This window comes from Copadichromis virginalis, linkage group LG5, assembly GCF_057382275.1.
Source record: "Copadichromis virginalis isolate Kocher_CV1m ecotype Utaka linkage group LG5, C_Virginalis_male_GT1.1, whole genome shotgun sequence".
Classification (NCBI taxonomy): domain Eukaryota; kingdom Metazoa; phylum Chordata; class Actinopteri; order Cichliformes; family Cichlidae; genus Copadichromis; species Copadichromis virginalis.
This window is the reverse complement of record NC_140622.1, coordinates 1,094,093-1,118,641: the sequence shown is the minus strand read 5'-3', so window position 1 is coordinate 1,118,641 and position 24,549 is coordinate 1,094,093. Positions and strand designations below refer to the sequence as shown.

Below are 24,549 nucleotides of genomic sequence, written 5' to 3'. Positions count from 1 at the left end.
ACTTTGGCGACAGTGGGAAGGAAAAACTCCCTTTTAACAGGAAGAAACCTCCGGCAGAACCAGGCTCAGGGAGGGGCGGCCATCTGCTGCGACCGGTTGGGGTGAGAGAAGGAAGACAGGATAAAGACATGCTGTGGAAGAGAGACAGAGGTTAATAACAGATATGATTCAATGCAGAGAGGTCTATTAATACATAGTGAGTGAGAAAGGTGACTGGAAAGGAAAAACTCAATGCATCATGGGAATCCCCCGGCAGCCTACATCTATTGCAGCATAACAAAGGGAGGATTCAGGGTCACCTGGTCCAGCCCTAACTATATGCTTTAGAAAAAAGGAAAGTTTTAAGCCTAATCTTAAAAGTAGAGATAGTGTCTGTCTCCCGAATCCAAACTGGAAGCTGGTTCCACAGAAGAGGGGCCTGAAAACTGAAGGCTCTCCCTCCCATTCTACTTTTAAATACTCTAGGAACAACAAGTAGGCCTGCAGAGCGAGAGCGGAGCGCTCTAATAGGGTGATATGGTACTACAAGGTCATTAAGATAAGATGGGGCCTGATTATTTAAGACCTTGTATGTGAGGAGCAGGATTTTGAATTCAATTCTGGATTTAACAGGAAGCCAATGAAGGGAAGCCAAAACAGGAGAAATATGCTCTCTCTTTCTAGTCCCTGTCAGGACTCTTGCTGCAGCATTTTGGATTAGCTGAAGGCTTTTCAGTGAGTTTTTTGGACATCCTGATAATAATGAATTACAGTAGTCCAGCCTGGAAGTAATAAATGCATGAACTAGTTTTTCAGCGTCACTCTGAGACAGGATATTTCTAATTTTAGAGATGTTGCGCAAATGGAAGAAAGCAGTCTTACATATTTGTTTAATATGTGCGTTGAAGGACATGTCCTGGTCAAAAATGACTCCAAGGTTCCTCACCGCGTTACTGGAGGCCAAGGTAATGCCATCCAGAGTAAGAATCTGATTAGATACCATATTTCTAAGATTTTCAGGGCCGAGTACAATAACCTCAGTTTTATCTGAATTAAGAAGCAGAAAGTTAGCGGCCATCCAGGTCTTTATGTCTTTAAGACATTCCTGCAGTTTAACTAATTGTGTGTCCAACATGGATCTGATGTTTGGCTCCATGATTTCAGCCTGATTGGCTCATTCATAAATATTCTGTTCCAGCTGCTGGAGGACAACATCATCACTTTTGTGAAGAACGAGCTGAAGAAGATCCAGAAGGTTCTGAGTCCAGATTACCCAGAATGCTTAGAGAGTCAGAGGAGCAGCAGCAGAGAGGCATTTGTGAAGATCACAGTGGACTTCCTGAGGAGAATGAAGCAGGAGGAGCTGGCTGACCGTCTGCAGAGCAGTAAGAGGATTTCTGTAAAGATTTAAAGTTTTGGATAAATGAAAATTTTCCAGAGATGGAAGATGGAGCAACATGTTTTAAAGATTAGTTCTTTTTGGAATTGAGTGTTGTTGAGAAATCAGTTTTACCCTGGTTCTTTTTATTCCTCAAGCATCCAGAGATGGCACCGGACTCAGTAGTCCATCCATCCATCTTCATCCGCTTTAACCGAGGCCGGGTCGCGGGGGCAGCAGCCTAAGCAAAGAGGCCCAGACCTCCCTCTCCCCAGCCACCTCCTCCAGCTTATCCGGGGGAATACCAAGGCGTTCCCAGGCCAGCCGAGAGATATAATCTCTCCAGCGTGTCCTGGGTCTGCCCCGGGGCCTCCTCCCGGTAGATTGACCGGTAAATTGAGAGCTTCGCTTTTACACTCAGCTCCCTCTTCACCACGACGGACCGGTGCAGCGTCTGCATTACTGCAGCTGCAGCCCCAATCCGTCTGTCGATCTCCGGCTCCCTTCTCCCATCACTCGCGAGCAAGACCCCGAGATACTTGAACTCCTCCACTTGGGGCAGGAACTCATCCCCGACCCGGAGTGGGCACTCCACCCTTTTCCGGCTGAGAACCATGGCCTCAGATTTGGAGGTGCTGATCCTCATTCCCGCTGCTTCACACTCGGCTGCGAACCATTCCAGTGCGAGCTGGAGGCCCTCACCCGATGAAGCCAACAGAACCACATCATCCGCAAAAATCAGAGATGAGATTCTGAGGCCACCAAAGCGAAAGCCCTCCGCCACTTGGCTGCGCCTAGAAATCCTGTCCATAAAAATTATGAACAGAACCGGAGACAAAGGGCAGCCCTGGCGGAGCCCGTCACCCACCGGGAACGAGTCCGACTTATTGCTGGCAATGCGAACCAAGCTCTTGCAACGGTTGTATAGGGATCGAATGGCCCGTAGCAATGGGCCAGACACCCCATACTCCCACAACACCTCCCAAAGGACACCCCGAGGGACACGGTCGAATGCCTTCTCCAAGTCCACAAAACACATGTAGACTGGTTGGGCAAACTCCCATGCACCCTCAAGTATCCTCGAGAGGGTAAAGAGCTAGTCCAGTGTTCCGCGACCAGGACAAAAACCGCATTGTTCCTCCTGTATCCGAGGTTCGACTAGCGGACGAACTCTCCTTTCTAGCACCCTGGCATAGACTTTCCCAGGGAGGCTGAGGAGTGTGATCCCCCTGTAGTTGGAACACACCCTCCGGTCCCCTTCTTAAAGATGGGGACCACCACCCCGGTCTGCCAGTCCACAGGTACTGCCCCTGATCTCCACGCAACATTGCAGAGGCGTGTCAACCAGGACAGCCCTACAACGTCCAGAGCCTTCAGGAACTCGGAGCGGACCTCATCAACACCAGGGGCTCTGCCACCAAGGAGTTGTTTAACTGCCTCAGTGACCTCGCCCCCAGAAATTGACGGGTCATTCCCCTCATCCCCAGACTCTGCTTCCTCCTCGGAAGACGTGTCAGTGGGATTAAGGAGGTCCTCGAAGTATTCCTTCCACCGCCTGACAATTTTCTCAGTCGACGTCAGCAGCACTCCGCCAGCACTATACACAGTGCAGGTAGAGCACCGCTTTCCCCTCCTGAGACACCTGACGGTTTGCCAGAATCTCTTCGAGGCAGTCCGAAAGTCTTTTTCCATGGCCTCTCCGAACTCCTCCCACACCCGAGTTTTTGCTTCAGCCACTGCCCGAGCCGCACTCCGCTTGGCCTGTCGATACCTGTCGGCTGCCTCCGGAGTCCCACAGGTTAACCAAGCCCGATAGGACTCCTTCTTCAGCCTGGTGGCTCCCTTCACCTCTGGTGTCCACCATTTGGTTCGGGGATTACCACCGCGGCAGGCACCAACCACCTTGCGGCCGCAGCTCAATGCAGCAGCTTCGGCAATGGAGACTGTGAACATGGTCCATTCGGACTCAATGTCCCCAGTCTCCCTCGGAATGCTGTTGAAGCTCTGCCGGAGGTGTGCGTTGAAGATCTCGCGGACTGGGGCCTCTGCTAGACGTTCCCAGCACACCCTCACTACGCGTTTAGGTGCACCAGGTCTGTCCAGCGTCCTCCCCCGCCACCTGATCCAACTCACCACCAGGTGGTGATCAGTTGACAGCTCAGCCCCTCTCTTTACCCGAGTGTCCAGAACATATGGTCGCAGGTCTGGTGATACGATTACGAAATCGATCATCGTGCACTTATGGACACTCTTATGTTCGAACAGGGTGTTCGTTATGGCCAAACTGTGATTAGCACAGAAGTCCAATAACAAAGCACCGCTCGGGTTCAGATCAGGGAGGCCGTTCCTCCCAATCACGCCCCTCCAGGTCCCGCTGTCGTTACCCACGTGAGCATTGAAGTCTCCCAGCAGGACAACAGAGTCTCCAGGTGGAGCATCTTCCAGCACCCCCCCACCCCCACCCCAGGGACTCTAAGAAGGCTGGGTACTCTGAACTGCCACTCGGCGCATAAGCGCAGATGACAGTCAGGACCCGTTTCCCGACCCTAAGGCGCAGGGAACAAACCCTCTCGTCCACCGGGAAAAACCCCAACGTACCGGCAGCAAGCCGAGGGGATATTAGAATACCCACCCCAGCCCGCCGCCTCTCACCAGGGGCAACTCCAGACTGAGACAGAGTCCAGCCCCTCTCCAGGAGACTGGTTCCAGAGCCCAAGCCATGCGTAGAGGCGAGCCCGACTATATCTAGCCGGTACCTCTCAACCTCACGCACTAACTCAGGCTCCTTCCCCACCATAGAGGTGACATTCCATGTCCCTATTGCCAGTCTTGGCAGCCGGGGGTCAGTCCGCCAGGGCCTCCGCTCCTGGCTGCCACCCGGCACACAATGCACCCGACCCCTATGGCGCCTCCTGCGGGTGGTGGGCCTGCGGGAGGATGGGCCCATGTCTCCTCTTCGGGCTGTGCCCGGCCGGGCCCCACAGACTAAGGCCCGGCCACCAGACGCTCACCCTCGGGCACCCTCCCCAGGCCTGGCTCCAGGGCGGGGCCCCGGTAACCCTATCCCGGGCAGGGTAAACTGTTCCTTCGATGTCCTTTTCATAAGGGTCTTCTGAATCGCTCTTTGTCTGGTCCCTCACCCAGGACCAATTTGCCATGGGAGACCCTACCAGGGGGCAAAAGCCCCCAGACAACATAGCCCCTGGGATCCCTGGGACACACAAACCCCTCCACCACAATAAGGTAGCGATTCAAGGAGGAGGACTCAATTGATTGGTTGTATCTTCCTTTAAATGCCAATTTTTTTTGGCATTTTTTTTTTGACTCAGTAGTCATTTTTACAAAATCTTTATTCATCTTTACTCATCTTCATTTACTCATCTTTTACTCATCTTCATTTACTCATCTTTTACTCATCTTCATTTAAGCATGCACTTCTAGAAGGGAAGACAAGGCCGGTGTCCCTCTGCAAAAGTCTTCACCCCTTTGTTAGTTACAGCCAGCTTTATAGAAGTGACCCCATCATAAAACCCCCTACGGTGTGCTGCAAACTCTGTCTGTGTCTATGTGCACGAGCACATGAATGCCTACATGTGCACGTTCCCATGTGTCTATGTGAGTGCTCGTGAGTGACTGTGTGCGCGTGACAGTTAAAACACTGTGGGTGTAGGTAACTCCCTAGAGGTCATAAAACCCCTCTCACTTCCAGACCACAGTTACAAATGTTGAGACCCCCACCCAAAACATCCTCTGGGGAATTTCCACTCAGGCGGGGGAGGTCTACAATCTACTCCTACAATCAGCCTTTATTATAGTGAGGGCAGTGTCAGTGTCTCTACAACAGTTCTACATTATATTTTAACACATTTCTAAACTCTAAATCAGCTAAATATTCTACAAATCCCCCTTTTTATCTGCCCTATGGCAGATAAAACTAAACTAAATCCCTCACCATAATGTTTTCATACGGTGACTCCCCATTTCCCAAAAGTGGCATCATGGTGTCTGCCTTTGTATCAGATTCTCCCACAGCACGATTGATGAGTCTTACGAACAAGGCTCTGATACAAGGCACACAACAACACCCACATGTCACTGATACTGCAATGAAAACAAACAAAAAAACCATAATTGACATAATGAAACCTTTCCATTGCCCAAAGACAGAGGTCATCCATGCTTCCAACGGGTTATCCACTCCCGAATGCTCATGCATTGTAATGGACAACGTTCTCAGACCTTCCAGCGCTCGGGTCCCAGAGCCATCGGGAGCTGTATTATTTGGAATGAAAGTACAATACATAGCCCCAAACATCGCGCAAACGCCCCCTTTTTTCTCCCAACAACATATCTAACACCATCCGATTTTGTACTGCCATTAAAGATGTTGGACCCAACTGCTCAGCAAGCCCTTGCATTTAATGCCAGCACAAAAATCAAATGTATACGAGATTGTGGACCCTTTAACGTAGTCCAACTCTACACCGCCATAATAATCAAAACACTCATCTGATTTACCTGTTTCACTACGTTTGGTTCGCTTCACCGTGGCCTGTGATGGTGGAGTCGCTGGAATGGATTCAGGTCTGTCTCTGGGCAATTCACTTGTAAGAAAAATCACAGTTACAATAACCACAGTCACACCTAACACTACCGTTTCTCTCCAATTCCCCCTCAACCAGCCTAGAGAAGTTGACATGATTTAAATGTAGATAAAAGGCTTGTCTATTTACATCTCTCCCTCACATAAGGCTTCTCTGCAGAGCATCAAATCTGCATGGCAAAGTGACACACTTTAGGTGATCTTCATCCTTGGGAAAAGTGGTGTCAACTATTTCCCAGTCTCTTAGTATTTGTGCCTCACACAGAAACACAATTCCATCGCTGGACTTCCTCTGCGCTGTCACTTTTAGAGCTTGGCACGCTCTCTCCATCCCTCAGGTTCTCATGTTCCAACGCTGCTGAAGGTTTAAGGCAGAGCACGTCGTACACCTTAGTTGTCTTCCTCAGCGTCAACATTGACTCTCTCATTTTATTTAAGATTTTGCTGTGGGAAGTCTCCTCTTGATCTCCTGGAAGCTCAGTAGCACAGCTCTCTGTATGATGTCTGCTGTGCTGAAGATGATCTCTGATCCTCCTGAAGCCTCTCTCCTGGCCTCAGCTCCCATCTTGTGGACGATCCTCTCAGCCACTCCCTCTCCTCATGGCACCTCACGACATCTACAATTTCAAAAATAACACACCTCTCGCCACACGGCTTTCGCCACGTGTCAACTCCCCAATGAGACATGCACAAGAATGTTGCACATTCTCTCTAAAACAATCTCCAGGGTTTCCCACTTGGAGCAGCCATACTCCAACCTGTAACCCTGTGTAAAAACATTAATCAGCAGTCACATGTTAAGCTTGTTTAACTCCCAGCTCCACCTGGAGCCTGTAACCTGGAAGACAAATCTGTTAAATCAAACTTCACATTTGCAACCAACTATAGATCATGAGAGTGATAAAGTACTCAGCATAACAGACAAGTATCATGTGCAGGTTTTCTCCAATCATTAAATCACTATTATTACCATAATTTGTCCCAAATCATGAATCATCCCAATTTATTCCACAATTTAATCTGTGACTTTCCTTAAACAATGTCACTCCACCCATTTTATCACTATGAGCTCAATAGCCCATCTTCAACTATTCCATAAACACTGCATCCCTTATTTGTTTTTCTCATGTCACTTGTCCACTTCTGCTGAATCCTCCACAATGCACTCTTAGAAAAAAACAAACATTAGCAGCACACATGGATCGTGTGGTTGGCAGGCGTCGGCCATCCACATTCTAGAGGTGCCGTAAAAAGACCATAAAGTTAGCCATCCATAGCTGTGGAAAGAATGTTATTCACATCATCAAAGTAACCTTCACATTTTCCCAAAAACACAGTGTAACAGCATCACCAACTCATAACCTGTAGTAGAGAAACAAACATCCACCAATTGTTCTGTTAGAAATCACATCATCAAATCACATGAAGAACTGTAATGCTGTAGAAAAGAGAATGCAAATGTTAGCGCTGCGCAGGTGTGTACACACTTTCTCACATTAACTTCTGTGAGGAACACAAGCCCATGAATAACACACCCCTGGTAGATTCCCAAACACAGAAAGTGGCATTTAAAAGGTTAAACCATCACGCAACCTCGGATGTTGCTGTCATCTTTCTGCTCCTGTAAAAGGAAACACATAAATTCATCCACCCTTTTGTCCTGTCTAGGTGGAGGTTAACCTTGAGTCGTGGTCAAGTCTTGTCAGCTTTTACCAGTCAGTCAGTTTATTTTTATTTCCATTCATTCATCCATTCTTTCTTTCTTTGCTGATAGTGGAACCTATCGTTGCATTTAGTTTCCACTCTCAGCAAAATGACGTCATTTCAAGAGAAAAAGAAAAACTTTAGATCGGATTACATCGCTGAATCCTTTTTAGGCAGGGACTCTCATTTTCTAATTGTCCCAAATAAGTTTCTCCTGTGCCCATTTTAATGTGGAGAAACTCACTTGTAACAATTTTCTTGACGACGTGTAGCACTTTTAATTCCCGACGTGCAGATCACCTTAAAGAGAAGAAATTCACAAACAAAAATCAGTGCACTGTTTAAAAAATAAAATAAAAATAAAAAATGACAAATAAAACTGAAAAAAAAAAGAAAAAATACAGAAGCCCGGTCTTAAGACTTGTCACAGAATATTCTTTCTCTTATAGGTGAGAAAACACCCATAGTTCAGTAACAAAAAAAACAAAAAACAAAACAAAAATCTGTTAGTTTCACTCATTTAAACTCTGGCTGCAGGATTCTGTTCACCCCTGCTATCATGTTCCCCAAAATAATACTAATTCAGTCGTCTATGTATCAGTTCTCAACCCACTCAATAAACCAGACAGGATGATGGTAACAGTATTACCTACTTAAAATTGTGTTTGATCTTCATTACATGTGTGTGTGTGTTAGTAGGGTTAATACATTTTCTGTTTTTATGTATCCTTTTATGTACCTTCCCCCTTTTTTCTGAAACAAAACTCAGTTCACTCCAAATTTTGTTTCAGAAACATCTAAATGAAAAACTCTGTCATAGTCAGGCACAGCTAAACCCCAAATGCTTGCAGGTTACCATCGGCAACCACACTGTGTGTTGTCAACCCCTTCTACAAATACCCTCTTTTAATGTGTAACACTTTGTGTATGATTTTGTGTTATCTCTGGTGCATATTATCTGCATGTGTGGTGTCACCTTTCCATTTTTCTAACAGTACACTTGCATACCTCAGTGCTTGTCTTCCTCCCCCTTTTGTGGTGGTCTGGACACTGTGTCAATCCTCCACTTCCAGGCAGTCGCTTGTCTCCCTGGATTCCTTAACCCAATTTGATTCCCCACACTAAAACAGCAGCCTCAGCCCTCTTCTGCTCCTTTCTCTCCCACTTTACAGTCCAATGGCAGTCAGTTTTCTCAGCTTTGTCCCGTGTCTCTCTTTGTCCCACTGTCTCTTTCATTGCCATCTCGCTCCAAACATGGCAAGTGTCAAACTCAGACAGTCTTCTCAAAAGTCCTTCACACACAGTGAGGTTGCAGCTTGCTGGAAACGCATCTCCATCCATCCAATCTAGATGGTGGATCTTCTCTTTCTGATGCCGTTTGCCCACAGCGCTGCTGGACCTCTCTGCTCAGAACTCTGGTATTGTCTCTTGGACTCCTGTCCACTGTTGATGTTCATGCTCGTGCTTCTGAAACTGCACTCGGTGTCTTCAGGGAGAGATCAGCTTCCTTGGAGCTCGCTTGTTCAGGACGAGGATGAGAAGCTGCAAAACAATTCAGCCAAAAAATTCTGGCTGGGTGTTTCTATTTTTTCTAATGATTTTAACCTATAATTTTCTTCCGACTGCTGCCCGTGGAGAATTGATCCAGGTCCGTTCCCCACCTGTAATCAACAGACTGAGAGACTTTCATTAGTCACTGTGACTGCATATGTTTTCATCACTCCTAAAGCAACACATCTCTACTTATTTTGTTTTGAACTCTACTGACTTTAAACCCCAAAAATAAAATTTTATTTGGTCTTAACCGCAAACACAAAAATCTTCTTGATGTTGTTGTTAATTATTTTCATCCACCACACTCCAAATTATGTTTTATTTTGTGTCCAGCAGGGGAAGAAGGTTGCCTGTAGCGTCACTGCTTCCCCCAGTTGGAGACAATTTCCCACTCACACTTCCACACTTTTTATTTTCTTTGTTTTCATCATTTTCTTTCTCTTTTTTTTTATTACCCCATTGTTTTACACCCACACATTAACCTGTTAACTCACTCCTCCAACCTCATTTTCCTTTCACCCCAACAGCTCTCATACAGTCAGCAATCAAATTCTCCATTCATCCTTGAGTACTTGGTCACCTTTAAATGTCACTGTTAATTTTATCAATTTATTTATCATTACTCTAACACTAATCCACTTTTTAATTTGCTTTATTTACTTTAGTTCACTTTCTCCTCTTTGATCACTACGATTTCTTAACTATTTATTATTTCACAGAAAATCAACTAATCTACTTTGTCTCCCTCTTTGTCATCAAGGAATTCACACACACTCACAGGCTGGTCACTCGCCCCCACCTTTCTTCCTCTCTCACACACACGCACATTTTACTCTTCGTTCGTTCCACCTGTGAACCCGCCCCTCGAGGCTGGCTCACACACACTTCATGCTTCTCGCAGTCCCATTCAAACTTTCTGCGCGACACTTCTTCCTCTGCTTATTCCGGACAACGCCCTAATCGGCACACAGAGCGGGTGCCGTCCGCTCGTGCGCCTCACAAATTATTCAAACTGCGCCACGGACTCGATACCGCGGTTTATCTTCCCCTAAAAAAATGTAAAACCAAATTAAACCCACCAATTGACTTCACAGTTTGCAAAAATTCGTGACACGGCCTCCTGCCGCGATTTCTACAAACACACTTTTAGACACGAATTCTTTTTGTTACTTCAATCGACTCCCGTACTTCAGACGAGACGCCGACTCTAACGGCGCTTTCACACACACACGCAATCTACACACACTGCAGTCAGTGGGCTGAGCCAAGCAGTCGTACTCTCACTAAGAAGCAACTTGCCCCCACTCTCATGCATGTTATCAACCGCGACTACGATCCAACACCTAGCTTTAGTTATTTAAGGCATTCCCAATATCCCAGGTTACCAACCTAGCTCCTGTCCCACAGGACCCAACGACGCGTCCGAAGATGGGTTGAGTTGCCAAACTCAGAACATAAACACGGCCCTCAGCCGCCACAAAACCTTAAACCCCGCTTTCTAACTAATAGTAACACACATTTCTTGCTTTAACGCACGGGGACGGATCACACACCGCCACTTTTTCTAATAACTAAGACGGATCACACACCGCCACTTTTCCTAATAACTAAGACGGATCACACACCGCCACTTTTCCTAATAACTAAGACGGATCACACACCGCCACGGATGAAACACCGATTCTATTAATCCGTAACAAACGTCTGCTGCTTTAACGCACCGAGATGTCCTTACGGGGCGCTAAACATCAACCTGAGTTCTTATCAAAAGTCTCTTGCTTTAGTCGCTCACAGTACGCTAAACATCAACCTGAGTTCTTAGCAAAAGTATCTTGCTTTAACGCACTGAGACGGACGCTAGCAGCCTTTTTTTTCTACTGAGTGAATTTACACTGGGATACGTTCAACTTAGCGAACAGATAATTTAGGCTTTAAACAATATGCACGGTTCGAAAATAAACAGGTGGTGCTTACCTTTTAATCATGTGAGCTAGCTCTCTGTTCGCCTCGTTTCACGATCTCAGCTCTGCCAATTCATCTCTGCACCTCGAGCGAATCCAAGGGTTTCGGCACCAAAACTGTTGAGAAATCAGTTTTACCCCGGTTCTTTTTATTCCTCAAGCATCCAGAGATGGCACCGGACTCAGTAGTCATTTTTACAAAATCTTTATTCATCTTTACTCATCATCATTTACTCATCTTTTACTCATCTTCATTTACTCATCTTTTACTCATCTTCATTTAAGCATGCACTTCTAGAAGGGAAGACAAGGCCGGTGTCCCTCTGCAAAAGTCTTCACCCCTTTGTTAGTTACAGCCAGCTTTATAGAAGTGACCCCATCATAAAACCCCCTACGGTGTGCTGCAAACTCTGTCTGTGTCTATGTGCACGAGCACATGAATGCCTACATGTGCACGTTCCCATGTGTCTATGTAAGTGCTCGTGTGTGACTGTGTGCGCGTGACAGTTAAAACACTGTGGGTGTAGGTAACTCCCTAGAGGTCATAAAACCCCTCTCACTTCCAGACCACAGTTACAAATGTTGAGACCCCCACCCTAAAACATCCTCTGGGGAATTTCCACTCAGTGGGGGACAGGTCTCCTACAATCTACTCCTACAATCAGCCTTTATTATAGTGAGGGCAGTGTCAGTGTCTCTACAACAGTTCTACATTATATTTTAACACATTTCTAAACTCTAAATCAGCTAAATATTCTACAGTGTTTATTTTTCTTCTCATTCAGAACTTCAAGCTGCAGTTTGTCATCGTAACCTTAAATCCACCCTGAAGAAGAAGTTCCAGTGTGTGTTTGAGGGCATCGCTAAAGCAGGAAACCCAACCCTCCTGAATCAGATCTACACAGAGCTCTACATCACAGAGGGAGGGACTGCAGAGGTCAATGATGAACATGAGGTCAGACAGATTGAAACAGCATCCAGGAAACCAGACAGACCAGAAACAACCATCAGACAAGAAGACATCTTTAAAGCCTCACCTGGAAGAGATAAACCAATCAGAACAGTGCTGACAAAGGGAGTGGCTGGCATTGGGAAAACAGTCTTAACACAGAAATACAGCCTGGACTGGGCTGAAGACAAAGCCAACCAGGACATCCAGTTCATATTTCCATTCACTTTCAGAGAGCTGAATGTGCTGAAAGAGGAAAAGTTCAGCTTGGTGGGACTTGTTCATCACTTCTTTACTGAAACCAAAGAAGCAGGAATCTGCAGCTTTGAAGACTTCCAGGTTGTGTTCATCTTTGATGGTCTGGATGAGTGTCGACTTCCTCTGGACTTCCACAAAACTACAATCCTAACTGACCCTAGAAAGTCCACCTCAGTGGATGTGCTGCTGATAAACCTCATCAGGGGGAAACTGCTTCCCTCTGCTCACCTCTGGATAACCACACGACCAGCAGCAGCCAATCAGATCCCTCCTGACTGTGTTGGCATGGTGACAGAGGTCAGAGGGTTCACTGACCCACAGAAGGAAGAGTACTTCAGGAAGAGATTCAGAGATGAGGAGCAGGCTAGCAGGATCATCTCCCACATCAAGACATCACGAAGCCTCCACATCATGTGCCACATCCCAGTCTTCTGCTGGATCACTGCTACAGTTCTGGAGGATGTGCTGGAAACCAGAGAGGGAGGACAGCTGCCCAAGACCCTGACTGAGATGTACATCCACTTCCTGGTGGTTCAGGCCAAAGTGAAGAAGGTCAAGTATGATGGAGGAGCTGAGACAGATCCACACTGGAGTCCAGAGAGCAGGAAGATGATGGAGTCTCTGGGAAAACTGGCTTTTGATCAGCTGCAGAAAGGAAACCTGATCTTCTATGAATCAGACCTGACAGAGTGTGGCATCGATATCAGAGCAGCCTCAGTGTACTCAGGAGTGTTCACACAGATCTTTAAAGAGGAGAGAGGACTGTACCAGGACAAGGTGTTCTGCTTCATCCATCTGAGTGTTCAGGAGATTCTGGCTGCTCTTCATGTCCATCGGACCTTCATCAACTCTGGACTCAATCTGCTGGAACAACAACAAACAACCTCCAAGAAATCTAAATTATTTAACAAACCAAAACTTCAATCTCTCCACCAGAGTGCTGTGAACAAGGCCTTGCAGAGTCCAAATGGACACCTGGACTTGTTCCTCCGCTTCCTCCTGGGTCTTTCACTGCAGACCAATCAGACTCTCCTACGAGGTCTGCTGACACAGACAGGAAGTAGCTCACAGACCAATAAGAAAACAGTTCAGCACATCAAGAAGAAGCTCAGTGAGAATCTGTCTGCAGAGAAAAGCATCAATCTGCTCCACTGTCTGAATGAACTGAATGATCGTTCTCTAGTGGAGGAGATCCAACAGTCCCTGAGATCAGGACGTCTTTCTACAGGTAAACTGTCTCCTGCTCAGTGGTCAGCTCTGACCTTCATCTTACTGTCATCAGAAGAAGATCTGGATGTGTTTGACCTGACGAAATACTCTGCTTCAGAGGAGGCTCTTCTGAGGCTGCTGCCAGTGGTCAAAGCCTCCACCAAAGCTCTGTGAGTACATTTGTACTCATGTTTATTTTTAAAATTTAAACGTGGTCATAGATTTCTTCCATGACAGATCCATGTCCTAAAACCATGAGCCAGCGTAGTTGTATAGTATAAAAGAAAAAAGGAGAACTTTTGACCACAATATTGTAACTTGAATGAACTTTTGATACAGCCTTTAAACATAAAAATTATGAACAGAATCGGTGACAAAGGGCAGCCCTGGTGGAGCCCATCACCCACCGGACTTATTACTATCCAACTTATTGCCGGCTATGCCAACCAAGCTCTTGCAATGGTTGTAAAAGGATCGAATGGCCCGTAGCAATGGCCATAAAATGTTTCTCAGTTTTATTATTTTCAGTCACATGTTTTTGATTATTAACTGAATATTTTAAAATTCAGGCTTTTTATGTTATACAAGACATCATATTTTCTTATGATGTCTTGTATTGATTCTGAAGGAATAGTTTTCATCAGTATCGCAGATACCAGCCTGAATTTTACTTTGTATTGGATCAGAGAGGAAATCAGTGGCATCACACATCACTTACAGCAACTTCAGTACCACTTCATTTTAATAAACTGGGGGGAGGTGCACCAAGATTCAGTATGAGATAAAGAATTATTTTTAACTGTAAGGTTGGAGAAATGGAAATTGTTGGAAATTGGAAGAACAGGTCATCTTAAAAATCACTGCCTTGTAGTTTTATTCAGGCCCCTTCAATCTGTGATCGCTGTTGATTTGCATTGTAAATGCTGCTATTACAAACGTCACAAATATTAGTGTATGTGTGTGTTATTGGGTAATAAACCAAAGGAACAGAATCTACCAGCACCTCACTGATTTCTGCTTAAAAACAACAAAAAAAGTAATAAAGCTCTGATTTGTTTGGTTGATCTTCTCTCCCTTCCCGCTTGATTTCAGACTGAGTGGTTGTAACTTGTCAGACAGAAGCTGTGAAGCTTTGTCCTCAGACCTGAGCTCCCAGTCCTCCCTTCTGACAGAGCTGGATCTGGGTAACAACAACCTGCAGGATTCAGGAGTGAAGCTTCTGTCTGCTGGGATGAAGACTCAATACTGCAAACTGGAAACGCTGAGGTCAGATCAAGCAATATCAATTTTTTTTTTCATCAACATCATTTAATCAATTTCATTTGGAAAAAATTAACATTGCGTGTATGTTTTTTTTTTTTTTTTTAATGAATCCATGCAAGTCACAGTAAACTGCCACATTTGTCTTTGTAACATGAGGCAATAAGGATTCCAGCATGTCCTGGAAACATACATGCCAACACTCCCGATATTTCCAGGAGAATCCTGAATTTCAGTGCCCCTCCCGAAAATCTCCCGGAGCCAACATTCTCCCGTATTTCTCCTGATTTTCCACCCGGAAAACAAAATAGAAAAACCATATCCCAGAATTCATAGCGCGGCCCAGCCAATTCCAGTTTCCAACAATGGCTGCAGCTACTTAGTTTTAATATTGCTCTTATTACTCTTTCTGGGTCACAAAATAAACTTTTAACATATTTTCAGGCAAGAATGTCGCTGGGTAAACTTCAAATATCTGAGCCGGTGAGAACAGCAAACCCCCGCGGACTTTTGCTACTCAGGTTAAACATGATGTATAAGTCACTTAGATAACTTAAAAATGTTATTGTTTGGCTTTTTTCACTGTTTTATGTGTTTGAGTAAATTGGTTTGGCTGAGATTAAAGTTATTAGATTAGATTAAATAAAACTTTATTAATCCCTCAGGAGAATTCCTCTGGGGTTTTCACACACCTGAATAAATGTCAAATAGAAAACTGACAGAAGTGTGAGATGGTCGAGAATTTACGCCAACGTCCGGTTATATTTTAGATAGCAAGGAGCAGACGGCTGAGTGCCAGTCCACCGAGAGAGCTCGTGACGTAATTCTGCTCGTCCAATTTCACAGTCACTCACTTCCAGCCTACCCGGCTTTCCGAGAACACGGCCCACTTAGACCGCGAAGGCTGGGTCCTCAGGTGGATGCAGCCTGTGAATTTGGACACCCCCGCTGTTTCCGGCCAGACAATATTAACGGTGACATTTAGCTTTTTTTTTTTTTCTTTTCGATAAATAAACACTGTAAAATTCAAGTTTTTTGTATTGTGTAGTGTTGTAGTGTTGAAATATTGTAAATGTAGTAGCTCCTCATGGCACCATGAATATACTTTAACACAAGTGTTTCATATCTTCTTGTCATCATTTTTTCAGACTGAGGGGTTGTAACCTGTCAGACAGAAGCTGTGAAGCTCTGTCCTCAGTCCTGAGCTCCCAGTCCTCCCTTCTGACAGAGCTGGATCTGGGTAACAACAACCTGCAGGATTCAGGAGTGAAGCTTCTGTCTGCTGGGATGCAGAGTCAATACTGCAAACTGGAAACGCTGAGGTCAGATCAAGCAATATCGATTATTTTTTTCATCAATTAACATCATTTAATCAATTTCATTTGGAAAAAATGAACATTGTGTATATGGTTTTTTTTTAAATGAATCCATGCAAGTCACAGTAAACTACCACATTTGTCTTTTGTAACATGAGGCAACAAGGATTCCACCGTGTCATGAAACAGTGTTGAAATATTGTAAATTTAGTAGCTCCTCATGGCACCATGAATATACTTTAACACAAGTGTTTCATATCTTCTTGTCATCATTTTTTCAGACTGAGTGGTTGTAACCTGTCAGACAGAAGCTGTGAAACGCTGTCCTCAGTGGTGAGCTCCCAGTCCTCCCGTCTGACAGAGTTGGACCTGGTTAACAACAACTTGCAGGATTCAGGACTAAAGCTTCTGTCTGCTGGAATGAAGAGTCAATGCTGCAAATTGGAAACGCTGAGGTCAGATCAAGCAATATCAATTTTTTTTTTCATCAATTAACATCATTTAATCAATTTCATTTGGAAAAAATTAACATTGTGTGTATGTTTTTTTTTTTTAATGAATCCATGCAAGTCACAGTAAACTCCCACATTTGACTTTTGTAACGTGAGGCAATAAGGATTCCAGCATGTTCTGAAACATTGTTGAAATATTGTAAATGTAGTAGCTCCTCATGGCACCATGAATATACTTTAACACAAGTGTTTCATGTCTTCTTGTCATCATTCTTTCAGACTGAGTGGCTGTAACCTGTCAGACAGAAGCTGTGAAGCTCTGTCCTCAGTCCTGAGCTCCCAGTCCTCCAGTCTGACAGAGTTGGACCTGGGTAACAACAACCTGCAGGATTCAGGAGTGAAGCTTCTGTTTTCTGCAGTGGAAAGTCCAAAGTGTACACTTGGAATTCTCAGGTCAGGATTCAGTCTTTTCTGATGATGATTTTAAAACCTGAGTCAGGTCGATAAATGGCTTACTCATTTACAACAGACATGATTTGTTAAATCACCTTATATATGTGTGCTTAAGTTCTGTGCTGCTCTGATTTATTGCCCATGCTGTCTTTCAGTTCAGCTTTGTCGAGTCTCTGGTAGGATTTCTTTTACATGACCTGTGTAAAAACAAAACAGTAAACACATTAAGCTGAAGTAAGATGCACAATTTGAAAAATGGGGCACAAAAAATGTTGCTGCTTTCTGGAAAGTGAGTCTAAGAAGACCCAATGGAGAAAATGAAGAGAAAACTCAATGATTAAGAAGAAGAAAAATGGCAGAGGCAGTTTCTCTTGGACTACCTGCAGATGGGACGAGACTCTAGAAACAGGGACGATTGGAGAAAATGTAAAGAGGCCATATGATAAACCAGGAGATGAATACACTGGTATTCTGGGGATAGTGGGAGTGAGAGGGAGAGATGCCAGTAAATGATTTCCAGGATAAATTTCAGAGAATCAGAGCTAAGAAACCAAAGCAAGTGGGGAACTACAAACATGTGGACAGACTCATAATTAGCCCAAAGACACATTAAAGCAATCATTATAGGTTTAGAAACAGGGATGGATATGGAGGAGCTTAGCATGAATTTGCATTGAGGGAAAAATAGCAACGAGCATCAGAGGAAACAGTTAGGAAAACTAAAAGGATGTCTTGGCAGGAATACTGCAGTAAATTCAAACTCCTTCATTAAATGCAGCTGGTTGAGTTGAAAACAATGGAGAATGATTGTGTTAAACTGTTTATTCTCTATAGAAACGGAGCAGAAGGAGTGCATGCAGAGCTGGACGTGGGCTGTATATACATGCGTGTATCTGTGTTGTCTGTGAGCAGAGGAAACAAAGCGCTTTTGATTCTCCCACAATGAAATATAAATGTAGTTTACATAACACCTGTTACACAGTTACAACAATAATGATGCTGTTAGCTTCAACAACAACTCCTCTCGACACACATTAACAGGCCATGCAATAAACTAATATCCACAAAGGTCCTGACAGGTAATAAACCTGTTATTACTTACAGTGGCTTCATAAACGCACTGATGGAAATGTCCAGTGTATCATAAGCCAGCCAGTCCTGTTACTGCAATTCACTTCTTCACCAGAAAGTGTCACCATCAGCCTTCAACAGCAGTTTCCAGTATTAATAGTGTTAATGAGCTACAGGTAGTATGGATGGGAAAATGTAGAGTTGCTGGGCAAACAACCTGATCAAATCCACAGTGGGAATAATTGAAGTGATGACGGCAGATGTGAGAGAACAAAAATGAATCATATTGAAATGTTAAATCAGGAAAATCCTGGAGAGGAGGATAGTTCTAATGTAATGTTTGAATTCAAAGCAGCTCTTAAATGCGTGAAATGACTTCACCTGGGGAGGATCAGGTGTGTTACATCATGATGAAGCAGTTAGAGGAGGCTCTGCTGCTCTTCTATAATAGAATATATCAGGAAGCTGGAAAGAACTGTGAAAGCAGGGAAAGACCCCACTAAGACCACAGGTTACAGGCCTACAGCTCTAACACCTCATCCAGGGAAAGTCATGGAAAGATTGACAGTGGACAGACTGATGTATGTGACGCAAAGAAGGCAGCTGTTTGCAGCTTCTCAGCAGGGGGAGGAACACCATGGACCCAGCAGTCAGTTAGAGTCAGAGATGAGGAAAGCTCAGTGCATTAAGAGATGAGGTGTGGTTTGTATCAGCCAACTTAAATGATGGAAATGAACGAGCTGTTCCTGGTTAATATTCTGTTTGCTAACAGTACCACAGACCCAGGCCTAATCTGTCATATGTTAACACGTCCAACATCTCCTCATTTATTGGTGGATAATCCACTAACATGTTTTAATGCACAAGTTCATGTGATTTCTGTGTGCTGATAACATCCAGTCTGTTCTGTGTGGAAATAAAATAATGAAACCAGACGAGGTCGTTTCTGAAGAAGTTGTGGTGGGATTGTTGCTCCTGCCGGACTCGGTCTGTGGCTCGCTGCTGCTGATGCAAAGTTGGAGGTAAACAGGTCGGCTAAAAAAGCTGAAGGGAGATGGCTCATAACAAGTGACCGCCACTTTATTAGGTCACAGGTGAACTGTACCTGAGACAGTGGGCACCGTGTACCTAATAAAGTGTCAGCCATGGTAAATGTGTTTCCAAGAGGAGAAAACCAGCTGGCAGCAAAGGCAGGCAGGTGTCCTTTCCACCTAAACAGGAGATATAAAGATGATGAAGGCCACAGTTTGTATTTCATTCAGTACAGTGATGTAGTGATCTAGGATCAGTCCAATCATCAGCAGTTTGAGCCACGTATGGATTAAAGTGTATTTGTGAAAATGTTGGACGGTTCCTTTATCAGTGTGTAACAGTGTGTGTGTGAGAGCCATGTAATGTCCATGTGTGCATGCTGACTGTGCTGCTCTGACCCCCCTCCTCCTTTTAGGGTGGAGCCTGCTGGAGTCCGATGGTTGAGACCAGGTCTGAGGAAGTGTAAGTGTGTTTTTAATGGGATTCATGAAAACAAAGCAGCACACATTCAACCATCTTCATCATGTCAGGAGTCATCATCAAAGTGTCAATCAATGAACAGATGATGGATCAATAACTGCAGCTGGATTGTGTTTGTTCTCTCCATCAGATTCCTGTCAACTCACAATCGACACAAACACAGTGAACACAAAGCTCCAACTGTCTGACAACAACAGGAAGGTGACACATGTGTGGGAGGTTCAGTCATATCCTGATCATCCAGACAGATTTGATGATCATCCTCAGCTGCTGTGTAGAAATGGTCTGACTGGTCGCTGTTACTGGGAGGTCGAGTGGAGAGGAGACGTTTATATATCAGTGAGTTACAGAAGCATCAGAAGGAAAGGAGACAGTTATGACTGTGTGTTTGGATTCAATGATCAGTCCTGGAGTCTGTCTCTAACAGTCTCTAACAGAGCAGCAGTGTATGTGGACTGTCCTGCTGGCACTCTGTCCTTCTACAGAGTCTCCTCTGACACTCTGATCCACCTCCACACCTTCAACACCACATTCACTCAAACTCTTTATCCTGGGTTCAGTCCCTGGTCTCGTGGTTCTTCAGTGTCCCTGTGCTGAGTGGAGTGTAAAGAGTGTCTCCTGTTACAGAAACACTCTGACTGTTGAACAGATAGTTCAGTCTGTACATGTCTGTCTCTTTCACTCACAAACACGTTTTCAGATTCATGGATTCAATCAGTTGATGTTTGAAACTCTTCTAAATGATTCCTTGTAAACTTCTTCCTCTTCAGTCCCAAACAAACAGGAAGTGATGTCACATGTGTTCCTGTCCACACAGCAGAATGAGTCTATTGCTGACAGTGATGTACAAACAGAGTGAGCATTTCTGAGGCCCAAAATAAACTGAGTAGTTCACTGAATGAACAATGGACTGTGAGCTCAGTTCCTTCATCATTAGTATGGATTATATATGTATATGTATTATATTAGTATCATATATATCAGGTGCTGCTGCTTTCAGTCATTGTGCAAATGTGCTGTTTGTAAGGTTGTAAAGCTGCAGTCAGCTGAGACTGAAGAAGTCACCTGATCAGCGAGCAAACGTTTCTGAAAACGTCCAGATGAACAGAATCAACCTTTTGGGATTAGCCAGCAATGCAGCATCATTGTTGTTCAGCTTCAGAGGTTTGCAGGAATGAACTGATGACCAGAAACAGCTGCAAAGTCCAAGAAAATACCAGCTGGAGTTCAGCTGCATTTGAAGAAGTCAAAGAAAACTATGTTAGAGGATCTATCACAGCAGCTGAAGCCAAAGTCCAACACTGGATACCAGCTGAGCCTGTGCTGAGTGTAGTGTTACAGGAAAAGGGCAGAAACACTGGTAGCTCCCAGTGATGCTGACTGGGGCACAGAGCTGAATGATGCAGCATCAGGACACTGTTTCAGTCTGACTGACAGAGAAACCTGTAGCTGTATCTACATGTGAGGCAGAGGCCACACAAGCAGCTTTCTATGTTTCACAGTGACTGAGATCTTCAGTGGGGGTGGACATGCTGTCACCACGGTAACAGCACCGTCCATCCACAGGTGAGGGGAGGAGCAAAAAGAGGGACTTTCACCATTTTATACTAAAAACACTCAACTAATGTTTCTAATATGAAACAAATAAGCCCACATTAATGTGAGCGTTTATTAAATAATAATAATCATGATTTCCTCCTGATCTCATTTCCACAGCATTTCACAGTCATTAAACTGACCTGAGGTCAGCTGTGCTCCTTACATATGAACCATGTGACCTCACATCAGTGCTGTGGATGACTGTAGTCATAGAAGAGTAGAGCTGTAGCAGGTGGTGTGAGGAGGAGGAGGAGGTGGTTTATTCTAGTTAGCGCAGTACTGAAACACTCCAGCAGAGGGCGCTGTTAAGTCCTTATTGTAACACAGTTACTGTGTGCAGTTAGACTTCATACATAATCTGCACTTATTTCCATCAGACATGCTGTCAGTAAATGATTGGTTTCTATACATTTCTAAACACAAAACCTCTTCACACTTCTAACATGCACATTTACACAACTAAATGGCAGTACTGATGAAAAGAAACACATTCAACAAATCCATTTAAACCTTAAAACAAACAAAAGGAAGCATCTCTATGGACTAAGTGTGAGAGCCTGTATGACACACAGGACAGACTGTAAGCTCTGCTGGCTGCACAGCACTTTGTAGCAGTTTTCCAACATGTCCTCCACCCGTGATGTCAGTGGTGGGACCCCAGTCACAGCACTCGGCACCACCTCCTTTAAATGTATTTTATACCAGTTACTCCCGTTACTCGGTGCAACGCTTCTTAAATGTGTTTTTGCAGGATAAAACACAGCAGGTGGTGTAGAGAGGACGTCAGCTGACGGAGCAGAGGGAGGCAGACTGTGGATAAATGACAGAGTGAGAGGAGAGCAACCATGACAGAAGCACAGGTGTGGCAGATAGAAGTGGCTTTATAGACACTTATTGTCAGTCCTCGTGCATGCTGTGGAAATAAGTGTCTGTGTCATGAGGTGACATGTGAGCTTATCTTTGGTCAATAAAGCTGAACGACCAGTTTTCACTTTGCTTGTTACGCTTGTTTAGTGACGTCTGGGTTTCTGTGGAGCCCGAATTTTGATGAGTTCTGGTGAAATCATCTGAGATCATCTGAGCATCGGTGAAGAGTCAGCAGAGAAAGTGTGGGACAGAAGTTTGCTTTGGACACATGGACTGAAATCAAAAAGTAACAAACAGGATTTCCAATGGACAGTATGGAGAAGTGAAAGTACACAAAGGCTGTGCTGGAACACGTGTGTTACACTTTTTGACAGCTGAGAACAAAACACAATATTTTGCATCATCTCTGCAGTGTCTCTTCTTTCCTCTGCTGTTGTGCTTTTAGCTCCAAACTGTTTCAAATGGTTTGTCAGCAAGCCGACCTCTGACCTCTGCAGTACTAACTCCTGACCCGTACAAAGAGCGGGCGTTTCTGACCTTTGACCTGCAGCTGTATGTCTCTCAGTCTCAGTTCTTCTCTCCGTCACTGATGGAGCAGGTGTAGTTGCTGCTGACAGTCAGTCGTTTGTTTTCTCAGAGTGAGGCTGAAGTCTGAACTGTTCAGAGCATCAGGTCTCATCAACGTGCGCTGCTGTAACGCCGCTTTGTCCTCTGAGATCACCAGGTATGAAACCTGAGTGCTGACAGAGCAGCATGTTCCCCCTCATTCACCTCCACCACCACAGCCAAGGCATGCTGGGAAACTGAGGACACACAGACGGAGAACTGAAGTGTCTGCTGTGTGTTCATCTCAGAGTCCTCACAGGTGACACATTAGCTCCAGAACACCAAGCCAGGTGTTTGAAGCCTGACAGGGATTCTTCCCATCCAGAGGGAGGATTTAGCTGCACAACAATGAACATTAGTGTGTAGTTTAGAAACACAGACTGTGCCTGCACTGCATCTAGTGAAGAAAAGTGTTACTGCCAGAGAACCAGGCTCCTTTAAAGCAGCTGATATTAAGGTTGAAAAATCAACAATAAGCTGATGTAATCAACGTTTCACAAAATGGTCAGCAGCTAAAATCTGGAGCCGTTCTTTGGTGGTAATTAACAGTTTGTTCTTGTTAGCTAATTATGTCATTAAAGGTAGCAGCAGAAGCCTTGTGTTGAAAGCCCATTCACTCACACATTCACACAGTATGTGTGTGTCTGTGTTACACTGTGGACATCCCTTCTGTTGGAGCGCCATCTTGTGGCAGGTTTAAGAAATGTTCTTCTTGTAAATCCAAACTGATGCACCTCCATAGCAGACTGTGGAGGCTTTCAGTGACATGAAGACTTGATTTATACTGTCATATTCTCCTGTTACACAAACCACAGCACGCTGAACATGGATGAACTGAAACTCCCAGCATCTGACTGAGGAAAAGCACAAATCATTCTCACACTGACTCCTGCTTGATTTTAGATTTGCTTTCAAATCCTCACACTTTCATATGAAGCACTAAATGGGCTCCAGACTGTTTATCTCAGCTTCCTGTCAAACACACTGCTGCTCACACCGAGGCTCAGTTTACTCCTCCAGCCTGGCTTAACCTGCTGTCTGTTAAAAACAGTCCCACACTCCTCTGTTTAATCCTTCTGATCAGACTCTTTGATTTTGTATTGTTTTTACCTGAAGTTGTGTTTTTGACATGGTTCTGTCTGTGAAATAAAGCTCACACACACACTGCTACAGTCCTTCATACACTTAGAAACGAAGCTGCTCCTTTCCTCAGTGCTGACACATAAAGAAGAGTTGCTTTTATATCCAACACGTCTCTGTTCCAGAAAACAGCTTCAGCAGCCTCTGAGTCTGAACTTGGAGTTGGTTATAAGCCACAGGCCTGTGTGCACAGCAATGAGGAAATATAATGCAGTAAGTGAAACATGGATGTGTGGAACAGATTATCCCAAAGGTTGATTCTGTTCATCTGGACGTTCTCAGTGAAACATTTGGTCTCTCGGTCAGGTGACTCCTTTAGTCTCAGCTGACTGCAGGTTTCCAAACCTTTGTCACTGGATCACTCACTTCATCTCCAACGTGTCCCTGACTCAGACAGCTGGAGCCGTTACAGCAAAATCATTGATCATCGTTTTTAGAACATTAGCTGGTGTTGGTGGGCAGGCTAGCAGTGCTAATTGTTAGCACTAGTTCTGCTGCTCTCCCTTTGTCTCTGTTATTGTTGGTCTTTAGTGAACAATATAAAGTGTCTTCATGAGACTGTTGCCTAATGTTCAAATGTAGATAACACCACCTGCACCAACCTGTTACACAGCACAACCCTCTGGTGTAGCTTTGGCTGGAGCACATATTGGCAGCTCCAGTGACATCACCACTCCA

General features: G+C 44.7%; 1 protein-coding gene and 1 long non-coding RNA gene across 2 annotated transcripts; one reads left to right on the top strand and one right to left on the bottom strand.

The window, feature by feature from the left end:
• Positions 1–1,209: 1,209 nt before the first annotated feature.
• Positions 1,210–1,684, bottom strand: LOC146708696 (uncharacterized). The gene is made up of 2 exons (XR_014920334.1): positions 1,493–1,684; positions 1,210–1,376 (listed from the first exon to the last, which is right to left on the bottom strand). It is a non-coding gene; the product is annotated as an uncharacterized LOC146708696 (long non-coding RNA).
• A 3,252-nt stretch (positions 1,685–4,936) lies between these two features.
• LOC146708695 (protein NLRC3-like) lies at positions 4,937–22,092 on the top strand. Its single transcript, XM_085457918.1, has 8 exons — positions 4,937–4,982; positions 11,965–13,765; positions 14,688–14,861; positions 16,004–16,177; positions 16,453–16,626; positions 16,903–17,076; positions 19,595–19,641; positions 19,790–22,092. The coding sequence occupies exons 1-8, from the start codon at positions 4,937–4,939 to the stop codon at positions 20,254–20,256; spliced, it is 3,057 nt and encodes a 1,018-aa protein (XP_085314044.1). The 3' UTR covers positions 20,257–22,092.
• The last annotated feature ends 2,457 nt before the right edge of the window (positions 22,093–24,549 follow it).

Excerpts from the sequence above, each read along its gene's own strand:
- LOC146708695 (XM_085457918.1), top strand. The coding sequence starts at position 4,937 with ATGAATGCCTACATGTGCACGTTCCCATGTGTCTATGTGAGTGCTC. Across the intron at positions 13,766-14,687 it reads AAAGCCTCCACCAAAGCTCT|ACTGAGTGGTTGTAACTTGT; the intron begins GTGAGTACATTT and ends GCTTGATTTCAG. Across the intron at positions 16,627-16,902 it reads TGCAAATTGGAAACGCTGAG|ACTGAGTGGCTGTAACCTGT; the intron begins GTCAGATCAAGC and ends TCATTCTTTCAG.